We start from the raw sequence: 16,207 nt of genomic DNA, 5'->3' as shown, positions 1-16,207 counted from the left end.
ACAGAGTATGGTCTATCAGAAGACCAAGTGGCCGAATTCAAAGAAGCCTTCATGTTGTTCGACAAGGACGAAGATGGGACAATCACCGTGGCTGAGTTGGGAGTAGTAATGAGATCTTTAGGACAGCGACCGACTGAAACCGAATTAAGAGATATGGTAAACGAAGTGGACCAAGATGGTAACGGTACCATAGAATTTAACGAGTTTTTGCAGATGATGTCTAAGAAGATGAAGGATGCTGACGGAGAGGAAGAATTAAAAGAAGCATTCAGGTAAGTGGACGACACCTTACGAAATCCAAATTATCATTGTTTTGGACTCATTTTTTGAAAATATAAGAAATTTAAGGTACATCTAAACTCTGCCATACAAAATAACATTTAAATAGTATAAAACAAACTTTGGTTAGCTGATATTTTCAAACACGTTTTTATTAGCTGGTTTGTTGGTGATTGTGACTGTTTTTTTGTGGCTTATTACTGTTAGTATATCACACCACTTTAATTTCCTTCGTTAGCAGACTCCATTAAGGGGTAAATTTGTTTTTAAGGAAATATTTTTTTAGAAATAATTACTGCAAATTTTCTCATTATACCGGAACATATTTTACAACGTTCTGACCTCTATTGGATATTTATTATCTAGCATGCATCAGTATTTCTTCTTAATTTAACACCTTAAATTTTATTACGTTGTGCGAGAAGGAATTTACATCCGTGCACCCTCTGTTGGAGATTTACAATACTAATGATTAGAACTTGAAGAAAAATTTAGTTTAAAAAAAAAAACAAAAATCACGATTTCAAAGCTTATGAAAATAAAAAGTGCTAAATAAATACACAGAGTGATTTTTATGTATGAAACGCCTCAATTAAATCGGAAACGGTTTTTTACGATTTTTATAATTGTTTGTGCGCAAGGGTATACTTGTGATACGGCTGGTATTATGGTGGTATTTACATTGTTGTCAGATCTTTCTTTTTTCCGGAAAAATAATTAACCTTGTTATTTCAAATAGAAGTACTCATTAATTTTCATCTGATGTTTCAATAAATTATTATTCTTGAAGTTTATTGAAAGTCACAATAGATCGTTTATCTGAAAAATAACGAATTGATATTTTAATGATATTATGATATGGTGATAGGCGTAGAAGTCAACAAGACACGTGTAATATCTTTAATAATTTATATCCTAACCGAAATCCTATAACAAGATCTACTGTCGGTAAATAAGTTTAATGAAACTGGTCCAGTAAAAGTTTTATCCAAATCAGGGTACAAAAAACAGAACCAACTGAAAATCTTTACCTGTTTGTGTCCTATTAGAAGACGATCCACACTTGAATACTACAAAGTAAACGTTACTTTGTAGGTTCAAGGGTTGTCAGATGACGATTTTGATAGACATGAAGATTTTGCAGACAATGATGGACAAATGTTACAATCAAAACAATCGAATCTCACACCCAATATAATATTAAGATTCATTGGAAAATAGTTTTATACCTGAGTTGGCTCGGGTATTTCCAAATCCAAGTAAGTATTTTCAATTACATTTAAAAAAAACTTCATTATTAGAAATAATAATATTTCAAACGACAATATTTGGCTACAACAAGATGGTGCCCCACCTCACTATGTATGTGTGGTGAAGCAATACTTAAATATTGCATTTCCCAGAACATGAATTGGAAAGCGTAGTTTTATCGAATGGCCCCCGTGATCGTCTGACATGAATCCTTTAGACTATTTCATGTGGGTTCACTTAAAAAACATCGTCTATAAAACAAAACCTGCCATTATTCAGGAATCAAAAGATAGTATTACGACAGGGATAAGAAGAATTGAACAGTCAAGGATGCTGCAAAATGTATTGCAAACATTGTGAGCATCTACTATAATCGCCTTTACTGTATGTTTTCTAAAATCATAATTTTTCTGCATCACAAATGTGGATTTACTTCTAACATGAACCAAACATTTAAAGATTTGTCTTCAAATGATATAGGGTTTCTGGGTCATGATTTGGATAAATATTTAACTGCACCAGCTTCGATAAACTTTCTACTAACTTACTGAATCTAGACCTTGTAACGAGACTTGTATTTGCATATATATAAAACTCACCCTGTAGTTTAAAAAAGTTGGGAAACACGTTTTCAAACTAAGAAGTTAAAATAAGTTTAAAACAATAATGATGAAAAATATATTATTATGAAAAAAGCGTGGGGCGTATTTTTCACTTTTTAGTTTGATGTGCTTTAAAATCGTATTTTCACTTTTTTTAAACTACTCGTATATTTATTTCTCTTGAACGTGTTTATGAGGAAATCTGTAGAAAAATTAAAAATCGAACTCCTGCGAATATTAATTTGTGACAACTATCGGAAATCGTAAACCGATGTTGACAAAACAACATTGATTTTATTTAAATAATAATTTAATAATGCATGATTCACTTTAAGTATTGTTCTAATAACAGTATGTTTCAGGGTGTTCGATAAAAATAATGATGGATTGATATCATCAAATGAATTGCGTCATGTCATGACAAGCCTAGGTGAAAGACTGTCTGAAGAAGAAGTCGATGACATGATCAAAGAAGCTGATCTTGACGGAGACGGTCAAGTTAATTACGAAGGTATATTTAAAACTTTATAAATTATTTATAAAGCTATTTAATAGCTGAAATATGAAGTGTGTTAATGAAGTAACGTAATTAATATTTAGATTTATTTTAAGCTTAAAAAGAAAATGTTTCAAGTTTTTCATAATTATCTATTAATTTCGAAATGCACATGCGAAGAGCACATTATTCTAAATGTATTTAGTCCACAGTTACTGGGAAAGTGATTTACACCAACATTTATATTACATAAACAATTGATAGTAACAAATACCAGGATGGGTCAAATATAAACAGGTATAAAAAATTTTATTGTGAAGTTACCGAGATGAAACTTTTTTTTATCTCGGCTTGTCACATAAATTCTAGCTGCTCATTGATTTCTAATCGCAGTCTACCAAAGACTCTTTCCAGTGTTTCAAAACCCAATTCGTTTAATGTTTCCATCGTTAAGACAAGCTGTTGCGACTTAAATATGTATGAATTAAATGAGCGATCACTTCTTTTCCGATCACAAACATTTTTTATGTAATTTTAATTCCAAAACACTGTAATTTTGTAAGTATTTAATATAAAACTATGAGATATTGATGGTTCTATTTGTAATGCAATAGATTATGAATAACTTCAAATATATATTTATTTTGACATATATATGTTACAGGAAAAGTGGATTTTCCAGTAAGAGTTGACTCTTCCTAGGTAAAGTCGAATTTTACTGAACTTTTTAGTAAAAGTTGATTAAAAGGAAAAAGTGATAAATTTTGAACAACATTTACTAGACAGAGTTAGTAAAAGTTGACTTTTTGCAAGGAGAAAACCGATTTGGCTTTGGTAAAGTCGACTTTTACTGATATTTTCAGGAAAAGTTGATTAAATGGAAACAGTGATATTTTAATCAACAAGAAAGTCAGAGTTGACTATATCTAATCAAATTATACTCTTACTACCTTGAATTAGTGAAGTTGACGTTCTGTAATGAAAAACAGTCTTCCTAATAAATAAATAAAAAAAATAAAATGAAAAAAATGAATAAAAAACAAATAAAAAAGCAAAAACTCCTAACCTAACCTAACCTCAAATTCGGAGAATCACGACACACATTAGGTAGATAACTTTACAACTTTAAACTACTTCGTTTACTGGGCTATTAATGAAGTTTTATAACAAACTGCAACTAGTTATTGAAATGTAAACATTTATTGAATCCTTGGTCGCTGTTGTTAATAGCATCAAATAGATACGTGAACGGGAAGACAAGGGTAAAGACGGTAAACAACTAGAGCTGGAATAAACATAAACAAAACAAAGATATGCGCGCGCAGTTATATGAGAAGAGCAACATCTCGGAATAAACTTTTACTAAACCACAGTAGATATAGTTAACTCTGTTGATCTGTTTATTCTCATCCAACTTTTACTGAAACTTTTAGTAAGAGTTAACTCTTCCTAGGCAGAGTCAACTCTCCCTAACAATCTACTTTTCCTGTAACATATATACATTTTTTTGATGTTACGGTGTATAATATGTACTTTTAATTTAATAACTCATATATCCTAAAATATTTGAACAGAAATCGGGAGCTATTTTATAGATACACTCATGAGCAAAAAAGTCGCTTCTATTCTTTTCCTGATTTCACCATCCAAAGCCATTAGTGTTAGCTTTATAATAAGCTGTCTACGGTGTTATTGAGAAAGTTTCTAGTCTCTTGGTAACGACTGTAAACAGCAGGCTGATTCATGTTCAGTGCACTGGCCACTTCTTACTGACTGCTTGAGCTACTTTATCATTTGTATCCATTTTCAAGTAGAATTTTTGTTAGTTCTTAAAGGAGATGTGTTCAGTTGATGTTTGATGGGTAACAGATAATAGTGGATCAGGTTATAAGGGTCAGTTACCTCTAATTATAACTATCGTAAACAAGTATAAAAATGTGGTTACCGATCATTACATAAAATCATTTTATTAGCTTTAAGAAAACTACAATTTCGTATTCAGTTTTTTTGCCAGTGACTCGAGATAGATTTTTTTGCTCGCGAGTGTATTTTTCGTAAGAATCATCTTAGGTCTATCGAAACAATTCTATAGAGACCGTAAGAGACTTTATTTTAAACTGCTTTTCTATCAAGAACAACCTAAAATCAAGACGAGTTGGCACGTTGAACATAAATAGGTATAAGACGTGAAAGTTATAGAAGATTCCATATATTTTGAGATGTCACGAAACTAGAGGAGCTAGAGCTGGCACCACTGCATTTTTAAATACTACATCATTTATGTAGTAAGCTCTGGCTACAGTTGAGTCGCTGCTATCACAAAGTACATAATTCAAGTGTTGAAGCAAGCTCTTGGTATTAGATCCAATACATGATAATCTTAATGTGAAAAAATCGTTACTCGTTGAATATCACACATGCTCTACGATTTTGTGTGGTCAGTTAAAACGTTAGAAATGTCAAATCATAGCGAAAATCGTATTATTTGTGATGAAAAATATGCCATTTTATGATATTGATATGATTAATGACTACAATTAAGCTTGAAGATCAATATACAGTTATAGCAAATTGGTATGCTACAAATTGTTCACCTGCAATCCGCCATGATTTGGTCTCGTGTGGTATTTGGTTATTATTTAGCCTAAAGAAATATCCACGTGTTCCATCGTTTCATGATGAAGGATGAGATATACGAAGGAATTCATCAACTTTTTGATAGCATTCCAAAAATTGCTTTCAAGTTGAGAAAGCTTTGAACATAAATAAAATAATTTTTCTAAAAAAACTAGTACTTTTTTTGTATCTCAAAATATATGGTCTCACCTTTTTATTTATAAGTTACGTTACTATCGTTACATTTACTATCTTTGTTGCAGAATTCGTTACTATCCTCACATCAAAGAAATAAAGAAAGACTGCAAGAAAATGGTCCAATTTTTTTTACAAGATGATATTCCATGATGTCACTATTGATAATGGAAGAAGTCTTCAAATCTCTTCTTATGTACTCATATTATAGTATAGCACAGCTTTAGATCTTATCAATCTGCGTTTTAGAGAGGTATAGCTAACCTTACATTAAAGAACTGATACTATCTGTTGAAGATTACATGCAGTGTTAATTTTAAGTAATAAATGATTAAAATTAAAAACGCCCACGCCAAATGTCCACTTTTAATATTTCTCAATATACATTGTCAAAGATTTGTAGTTTAAATATACTCAAATACATAGAAACGCCCTCTAAGAATAATTTTATTTCATTAATCGTAAGAGGGGAATTTAAGATTTCAAGCATCAGCTTCTATTCGAAGCTCCACGATTTCTTCCATATTCCTTAACGAATCTAGTGATTGATATTTTTCTGAGGAATCTCATTCTATGTCACTTCTGTCTCATATTCATCTGAGCCATCAGTGTTTTAGGAAGATACTGTGAATATGGTTATGAATATGTATCACACATGAGGCTGAATAAAAATTTTGATGACCAAGGTTGAAAGTGAATTTGAACTTGGTGTAGTAGCTCAAGGCTTTTCTGGTTATATTTTCTTATTGAAATGTTTGATATTGAATTATCCATATGCTAAAAAAAGTAGGAGGTGACGTTGAACTCGTCTGCATTTCTCCCTCGATCCAACATCATGCATGTCTGATGATCATCCTTTTCTGATTTCACGCTAGTATTTTTTTCTTCTATGTTCGATGAGTTAGAGGTAATAACAATTGATGTAACGTGTTATCAATAGCTGGCAAACATGATGTGAATGATTCAGATTGTTCAACAACCTGATGACGCGGAAATTCCAAAATATGTCCATTTTGTCTCCATAGTTCAAATGCAGATGGTTCACATTTTGTGTCAAGTCAAGTTCCAAATACATGTTGACGTAGAAAATTCATATAGTCTTGGACATATTGACTCCCGTATCTCATACAACATCTAATTGTTATGTCTCCTCGCAAAAATATAGACAAAACCGATGAAACTGTAATATATGTTGTGACTAATCTTCAGCTTGATCCACATACTTTAAAACTACTTCTTGCACAAGAATTTGGTAAAGTAATGAGCTCAATACAAAAATATTACATTTAACAAAGTTTTTAGTTCTTGTAGATCTTGGAAAGCGGTTAGTTTTTTTGTTAAATGTCAATTAAAAATTAAGTTGTAAAGAACAATGGCTAACTAAGAACAATACATTTTTTTGTCAAAAATCGATTTTACTCATCAATGTAATCTCCTTCAAGAGCCATACATCATTCCTACGCTTCCCTAACTTCTCGATGCCGTGCTTGTAGAAGAGTTTATCTTTTGCCTCAAAATAGGCTTCAGTTCTAGCAATTGCTACTTCATTTGAGCTAAATTTTTTACCGGCGAGCATTTTTTAGAGATCAAAGAATAGCCAGTAGTCACTGGAGGCTAGATCTGGATTATACGGTGAATTAGGAAGCAATTCTAACTATTATTCGTTCAATTTATTTAACCATCGACTCATGAATCGGTGCATTGTCCTGGTGAAACAGTGGTTTTTCCTTCAACATATGAGGCCAACAACTCTATGTAGTATTCGCAATTGATTGTCTCTCCCTTTTGAATATAGTCAATGAACAATATTCTATGCGCATCCCAAAATACTGAAGCCATAACCTTTCCACCTAACTGTTGTGCATTTGGACGCTTCGGACGAGGTTCACTGGCTGCAGTTCACTGAGATGATGATTCAGGAAGGAAGTGATGGATCCATGTTTCATCTATTGTCATATATCGATGAAAAAAGTAAACAAGGTCAAACACTGCCATGAATCATCAACACGTTGTTGTTTTTGATCGACTGTGACGCGTCACCCACTTTGAAAAAAGCTTTCTCATAGTCAAATATTCATGCATAATTGTAAATATACTGCCTTCTGATATCTTTCGGCCTCAGATATGTCAGGCAATTTCAATTTACGATTAGATGTAACCAATTTGTGGATTTTTTTATGGAGTTTAAATCTCAAATGGACGACCAGAAGGTTCACCATCATCAGTGTCAGTACGACCACGTTTAAAGTCAGTTTTTTTCGATGGAGCATAGTCCGGATAACACTTTTAAAACTATTGCTGAGCTTATACATTTTTTTATTTTTTCATCAAGGAACAATGATAAATTAACACACGAAATTGTTTTGAATTCATTGATTTGAAAATAACAAAAGTAGCTTCACGACTAATCTGAGTGTCAATCACACGACTTATTGAGTGATGTTATATTTTCTCCAAAATTACTTGGACATATTCCCTTAAATAACAGACAAACAATGTGGTGTCAGCAAGATACCACAACTCAAATTTCTTTTGTGGTGTTTATTGAAGGTATAGTTTATATCACATCCCCGACTGTTTTAAAAAATTGGGAGAATAAAACGAGACAGGGTTGTCAGACCGTAATATCCGAAAATATTGGAGAAACAAATATAAGAATCCTTCTCACTGGTATTGAACATTTTAAACTTTTCAATTGCCCACATTATTATTAATGTAATGATGACAGGTGTCGTTTCGTTGAATCTATTTTAGAAAAAAATGTCAAATCATCTAATCACGTAGCTAGAAATTATAGGGAAAACGGAAGACATCCTACTAATATTATAAATGTGAATGTAAGTTTTAACGCGAAAACTACTTAATCTATCATTAAGGAAGGAATTTTGTACACAAATTCTTGGATGTATAAGAAATAACGCCATCTAGTAATGAAGTTCCAACCCTGAGTACTGTAATGTTGTTGCAGTATATTATCGACTTCCACGTCAATATCCAATCCAATTGACTTTAGTTTCAGATGTTTGGAATTTTTCTATATTTATTGCTATTTTTTTTTCTATCATTATATATTCAGTATAAAACTTTTTGAATTTTTGAGGTTAGGTGTCATTTTTATGGTAAGATGCTATTCATTATGATTCCAATTATTCACAGTCTATTCAAAAGAGTTCAAGTTCAAGTTTAGCTTTGCTGTTACTATAAACAAAGCACAAAGGAAGTTATTACAGGTAGCGGTAGTACATTTAGAATAACCATGCTTCTCTCTTGGTCAAATATATGTAATCCATTCGCTTGTGTTTAATGCCCGGAATTCACATAATCAATGTGGGGCTACTTTGCACAAAATGTTTGTTTTTTTTAATATCTATGGTTCTGCAGGGAATTATAAAGCCCGCTTTAACTATATGAAAATTTGATACTTTGGCTACATAGTTTTGTAATTAGATAGCATAAAAAAAATAAGAACCAAATTTTTTAAAAGTTTGAAAAGTTGGCAAAGTTACCTCGACTTTTGGGTTACTTTGCCGATTGGCATTTTTGCACGTTTTTAAGCGTATAGGCCAAATTAACAGTCTCGAAGGGTTACTTCGCCGTCCTTTAATTTGTTTCAAAAAAATATCGATATTAAAAAAACAAAAATTGCTCTGTGATTTTAGTCTTAAAAACATTACATTACAGCAGCCTTTCTTTGTCAATAACTTGTGCAACAAAATGCTTGTATTGTTTTTTCCCTAAAAGTGCTACAAGTAGAAAATCGGAATTTTTAATTCCATTCTTGACTGTATCTAATTCTAAACTGTCCTTAGATTCACTTTCCATGGTCCAGTCATATTCTTCAGTTTCTTTATCACGTTTCTTCTTTTTTGGAATACTTGTCGTGAAATCCTCGCAACTGATTTTCCAGGTTCAATTCTTATCATCTTCTTTCTCTTTGAGGTGCTTGCTTTTGAAGGAACTCTAATTTTTTAAGGAAATCCAACAAGGTCTTACTAATATCAGTATTGGTTCTATCAAATCTTTTTTTAGGCATTCTATTAAGAACCTCCTCACTGTTACATGGGTGTATTCTCGTTGCTCTGAATCCATTTTGAATGATTTATTCGTCTTCTAGTTTTAATTCTTCAATGAGCTTTTTCATTAAATGTGGAAAAGTGCTTTTGTCTCGTGGATCTTTGATTTAGTAGGTTGTTATATACGGCGCCAAACTACCTTCAAGAGTTTAAAGAAGCGCACATCGAAAGATTGTGTCGAGTGTGTTGAATTTTAAGATATAAAGATGAATACATTATTGTTTCTAAATCTATTATTGTTTCTTTGACACTTTCTGATGATTGATATGTTCAAATGACCCGATAGATTATTTCCGATTAGAACTTTCGGTCCATCAATTTTTTTGATCAATGGTAAAACCATTTTTGTAAACCAATCCTCAAATGCGTACTGGTCCCCCGATACACCAGAAAACAAATAATCTCTCCGCCTTTTACATAACATATTGGGCAAACAAGTTCCTAACATGACGGATATTGAGGATTTGTTAAATTCATAATGCGTTCAGGGTATTTAATCCCTTTTCTGAAAATACATTTTGACGATCCAGGATCTAATCTATCAGATTAGTTTCGTCGTAGTTAACGATGGAACCAGGTGGAATTCCTGCCACGTATCTTTCTAAATTATCAAAGTAATTGTTCATTTCCTCATCTGTTTACTCAGTCCTTGTGGTCTGTTGGATAATTCATGCTTGTGTCTATGAATAAAATTCTTGCACCATTCTACACCGGGATTGTCTTTGAACTTCTTTAGGCGGACACCTTCTTTGTCTAAATGACTCTTCAACACTACTCGCAATTCTGTCTTGGTTAGGGAGCAGCCATATTCGGAGCTGGCTATTATAAAGTCGAAAATGGACCGTTAATCTCCGGGGTCATTAGCTGAGGTGCTCCAACAGTACCTTCATGTTTTCTTTTAACTTTATTTACTAGAGTTCTTCCAGGAATATTGCAGGAATATTACTTTTAATCAATAGAACGGATCTACGCAACTGTTCTTCGGTATAATCTTTATAACGCCGTGCACTCACTTGTCTTTTATACGTTCGAACTATTTTCTAAAAAAAAAATAATGTGGGGCAACTCTGCCAACCGCAAAAATTATTGGAAATTTAGCATCTGGAAAACTGTTAATGTCAGAAATAGAACTCACATATACACAGGAGTAGATGATGTTAAAACCAGAATTCAAGTTTCATTAGTTTTTATTCACGTGAATTTTTATATTTGAGACCTCCTTCGCCGAACTCCGGACTCGTACTGCCTAAGACCTGTTGATCGCGTAGTATTTTGCCACCAAATGCATTAGAGCAGCGTTGCCACATTTACAGAAAATAATTTTTCAGCTTTTTAAGCAATGTTGCCACGGCTGGCAAAGTATCCCCACTTTACAGTTTTGAAAAATTGATAATCCCTGCCAAGTGATAATATATGGTGATTCATTTCTATTGTAATGTCCTCTGATACTTATTTAATGGATTGAGTGCGAGCGAAGCCGCGGGTAAAAGCTAATTTCATGATAAATATGAACATCAGCTTCGACTGTTTATAGCTGCCAAACTTGATAAATGTTTTTGTTGAAAAATCATATAGACTGTATATTAGTTAGCTATACCCCTAAAATGTTCGAAATTGCAACGTGTTATTATTAACCCTTAAAATCTAAACCGCTAAACTTGGAAAAGGGCGTAAAATGGAATTAGCTGAGAGAGCTAAAACTGTTTTCAAAAAAAAATAACATTATCAAATCCCTATTTGGAACAAAAAATGACGTTACTATATGGTAACATTAGGAAAATAATGATCCAAATTTTCTTTGAAACTTTGGCTAGCTAATTTTTGAAAATTGTATCTTTCAATACTATTTTGTATAAAATAATGCAAAACATTTGATACATTTGAAACACCGCCTTCTTGTCAGGGGTGGCAATAACCAGATGGTTTATCCGATGATATCTGAGAGTTTGAAACTCTATATCACCATCAGTCTCAAATATATTTTTCGCTGGGTAGCCCTAGAGAATACAAATTGTTACATTTTAGCTCTTCTTGGGATGCTGCGGAATCTGCGGGATTTTTAAAAGTTACATAGGCTGATATCTACTGTAAAGTGTATTTAAAAACTCCGTCATCAATCAGAAATCCAATTCACATGCTTAGCAGCTAGTAAATTTCCATTTTCTGGAGCACTACTAATTCTTGTTTATGGGGGTAATTCTGCATAACTATTCATACTGTTAATTTAACATCGATGTAGTTAACATCACAATGTTAAATCAAAGTTAACAGCGCGGTTAAAAATCTTATTCTGAATAATTGAACGTTTTGGTCGTTGTTATTTTAACAGCGATGTTATTATTCATCGATGTAAGCAACATTGAAACCATGGTAACATCTGTCGATCTTGAAAATTAATAGCGCTGTTGCTGCGAAAATTTTTGTACAGAATAAGCCCATATTTTACTTCGGCGGGATCTCTGACTTGTCCTTTTGATAAATTATCAAGGTCACTGCCGCACAAGAGTTTTTCATCAGTTAAAACGTCATTAGCCTCTAATGCCTTCTGTATGGTCAAACAGTCTTTACAAAAAAGAGGTATAATGTAGTAATGTAAAGTCTTAGTGACTTTGCTAGCCTATTAGACCCTGATCTATAGAAAGTGACCGTACATGCATTACTCGGAACATCAGATCACAAACTAATTACAGCAACATACGATTTACAAATCCTAACTCAGGATTCACCTAGACCACGTAAAGTTTGGCATTATAGATGGGCCAAATGGAAGCACCTGATCTAACATAACCTGAAAGAGTTTCTTTTTATGTTTCCTTGGAATGACAATTCCAATGACACTTCGGTGTGTAAAAACGAAATTTTGGAAGTAATCGTGGCAGGTATGGAAGCCTATACTCCGTACTTCTTCAAGGGCTTTTTTGCCGAAAACAATCCATGATTTGTTGAAAATTACAATAGAGCAGACAACAACAAAAAATGCAAAATGCTGCTTATCGTAAATGGTGCTCAAATCCTAGTACCAAAAATCGTATAAAATTTGTTGTTTCGAAAAATACCTGCAGCAGACCAAGGAACGATGTAATGAGAGATGATGAAAAACAAACTTTTCGATTGCCCAAATGGATCAAGATCTTTCTGATTTGTTAGAAAAGCAGTCAGCCAAGGCTTTTGTAAGTCAAAAAATACACCGCAAAAGAGAAGGGGGACTTGTTGGGTCGCAAGTTAACTTCAAATTGAACTCTTAATGCGCGGGGAAAACTACAACCTAGCCTGCTTGGAGTTGCTACATCTATGAAAGAATTTCGATAACGAGATGTGGCAAAACTTCTCAGAGCCATGATCATCGATAAAGCGACTAGCTCAGATGTAATACCACCTTTCTTATTGATGAATTGCGCTGAACTAACAAGTGCGCTATCAAACTCTTTTCTCTATCGTATAAAAGAGGTATTTTCCCTGCAGATTGAAAAATTGCTCGGGTACAACCCATACCAAAAAAGGGAAAAAATACGGTTTCCCAACAACTACCACTCGATTGCATTTCGATTGCTAAGGTCATGGAAAAGTCATTAACCAGCAAATCTTGAGATATCTTGAGTCTGCTAACATCATCAGCGACCATCAATACGCCTTCTATAAACATAGATCAACCGAGGACTTTCTGATCTATGTCACCAACGTATGGACTGAAATTATAGAGAAAAATGGGCAATCAAGAACAATCGTACTGGACATATCGAAACATTTTACAGGGTTTGACATGACAACCTTCTAAATAAATTAAGGTTTGTCGTCTTCATTTATCGACTGGCTTAGTAGCTTTACACAGATCGATCCATCCAGGTCGCTATCGACGAACACACCGCAGATTTCAGGTGTTCCTAGGGATACATCTTGTCAAAGACTCTCTTTCTCCTGTACAGATCACCACTATCAATACCGATCTTGAAAACATCCTGGAGTGGGTAGGAACAATCTTATTTAGTTCAATGGAGCAAAGACCCGGGCTGCTATTTTTACAAAGAAGGCACTGCAGCTCAGGATTTGGTCCTGTCTGGACATAAAATATCACCTTCACCGCTTGTTGGGTATTGATGTTGGAATTAATATGTCCTAGCATAGGCACTTGGCCGATTTAGCCGAGGCAGCTTCACAAAAACTTGGAGCCCTCTTTAAGGCCAAAAAGTTATATGCTCTGCAAGATCTCTTAATCCTCTGCAAGGCCCAGATTCGACCATCTTTAGATTCAATATTATTAGATAACAGTTACCAATCAAACAAATTGTAACCAGATATTAGTAGGTGAATGTATCAAGCTGAGATGAAACAGTATTTACCCCGCCATATCTGCTGCCATCTACAAAAATTTTTCTTCAGCTTACAAAATACAGTATTATCGAAATTTAGTTACAACAGTTACCATATGGTAACGCTAGGACTTTAAGGGTTAATTTCTCTTTGGTCTACCACATATTTACACAATTTTTATCTTAATCTTATGCTTCGAGAAATTTCCATTATTTTTTATAAAATTTCAGTTTTATATTATCATAATAAATATTGTTTATGATTAAAATGGATGTTTCTCTTGGAAAAAATTGGTGAGAATCATCCATTATCTTATTTGTGTAATATCGATTTTATTTGTCCGTTTAAAGTTAAAAAAGAATTGCCAAATTTCAAATCAATTTATTTATCCGTATCAAAGTTATCAAACTAACTGTATTTTTTCATGAAATCCTCGATTCAATTCATCACTGTGAGATTCGAAAAAAATGTTAAGATATTAAACATCATTCTCATTTGAAAACTGATTAGGGAAACCTTTTTCTTTATATCCTTTTACATAGATGGAAAAATATTTGTAAGATTAAGCAAGCTTAATCTGAATAAAAGGAATAGATTTCAATTTTATTGATTTATAAGTTGATAAATTACAAATGCCAACAGACATTTAATATTGGAGATCCAATTTTCCATCCAAGGATAGAAGTAACCATTTCTTAATCAATACAAATTATTGATTGATGTCTTCGCATTAGATTCTTTTCAAAACTAGTGCAATGGTTTCATATTTTTTCTTCACTGTGTAAAGGTGTGTATTATTTTTTGCTAATTAAACAATACAAGAGTATTTTCGTTAACGAATATAGACAGGCAGACCCTTACCTCTTTGATGATAAAATCTAATACAAGTACCTAAATAAAGTAATTCCTGAACTAGTATTTCTTCTGAATACACTACAGATCTTCTTGTAGAATCTATATTGGAGAATGTCCATCTGTGTTTATTTGTCTCTTTAATATTACCGAGACAAAATCATTATGACCTTGCAGTCCGGAATAAAATATTTCCTTCGTTTTTAACCTAGAAGCAAGTATTCCTTCAAGAGGTTCTGGTCTTTAAAGAGATTATTCAGTTTATTTCAAGAAATACATCAGAACTATTCAATATGCTCCATATTTGTATATGCATTATCTTCTGTGAGTTACTGAAAAATGAAACGAGTATTTTTTCTGAGTACACCACCATCTTCTTGTAGAATCTATATTGGAGAATATCCATCATTCAGTTGATGTAAGCTGTGCTTTAAAAAGAACTTACTATCAACCCTTTCGGCCCTGAATTTGAAAAGTACATAAGTGGAAGTACCTTGTACAATCTATCATCCTTATTAGATTTCTCGATTACTAAATACAAATTCGTCGAATCTATTTCTTGAAATAATGACATATATTTACCTATGTGGTAATTCCCGTAAAGACATAACCTAGGAAACTTGGGGTCCAAATTCTCATAGGAATAGGCATACCTCGTAAGCAGTGGTTTTAACGCTAAAACCATTTTGTTTCGCGGCAAACAGTCTTGTATTTTTTGCCATTAATTTAAAAATTTCATCTGGTATACATTTATTAAAAAGTAAATATAGATCCGTTAATTCAGTAAACTCATCTACTTCTTTTATCACATCTTGTATTTCTTTAGATGGACGGGTAAAATCAGTTGCTCTCCATTTATAGTTAGTGTTTTTTCTTTTTCGGCTTCTTTATCTTGTTTATCGCTTTTCTTCTTGGTCTACTTTCCGTTCCATAACTTCAGAATCTGAATCTGCATGAATGTCGTATTCTCCATTTGATTAAAAATTATATTCTTCTTCTGTAGTATGTTCCTCTGTATTGAGATTTTCCATATTGTCTTGATTTTCACGTTGCTAAAACAACGCTCATGTAAAACAAATTCGTCTTGACTTTCTGACAATTCTCCACTCTCGACTCTCTATCTCCAATTTCCTCATACAACTTCTTGTCGGTCGAAAGCCAACTATGATTCCAATGTCTTTTTTTATATTTGATAGGCCTAAAAATTGAATTTTTCATATAATGCGTAACTGTGTACTTCACTAAAATAACCTTGAGACCTGATGGGAACATTTGTGATCTTGTAAGTAGAACCCATTTTTAGACAAACTCGGAAACGCGTTGGTAAGTAAAACTTTTTGAAAACAGTTAATGATAAAATAAAACTAATTATTTTGGTAAATTGCTGTCATTTCTAACAAACAAATCACTGATTTAGTTAAGTTTCAAATACTTAGATAGCGCCACGAGTCCAGTTTCTCTGTATTTAAAATCACGTATTCTTAGTACTCAACGGTGAAAATGTAGATTTCATAGAGTATTACGATTAAAAGTAT

General features: G+C 32.9%; 1 protein-coding gene across 7 annotated transcripts in view; it reads left to right on the top strand.

The window, feature by feature from the left end:
• LOC130897628 (neo-calmodulin-like) overlaps positions 1-10,567 on the top strand; it is a 265,862-nt gene extending 255,295 nt beyond the window's left edge. For all 7 annotated transcript variants that reach the window (XM_057806577.1, XM_057806576.1, XM_057806575.1 and 4 more), the window contains 3 exons: positions 1-272; positions 2,495-2,643; positions 5,508-10,567. In XM_057806577.1, the coding sequence (XP_057662560.1) occupies positions 1-272; positions 2,495-2,643; positions 5,508-5,539 (453 nt within the window). In that variant the 3' untranslated portion in view covers positions 5,540-10,567. The remainder of the gene's footprint in view (positions 273-2,494; positions 2,644-5,507) is intronic.
• Positions 10,568-16,207: the final 5,640 nt, after the last annotated feature.

Source organism: Diorhabda carinulata, chromosome 8 (assembly GCF_026250575.1).
Source record: "Diorhabda carinulata isolate Delta chromosome 8, icDioCari1.1, whole genome shotgun sequence".
Lineage (NCBI taxonomy): Eukaryota > Metazoa > Arthropoda > Insecta > Coleoptera > Chrysomelidae > Diorhabda > Diorhabda carinulata.
This window is presented reverse-complemented; position numbering and strand designations above follow the sequence as displayed.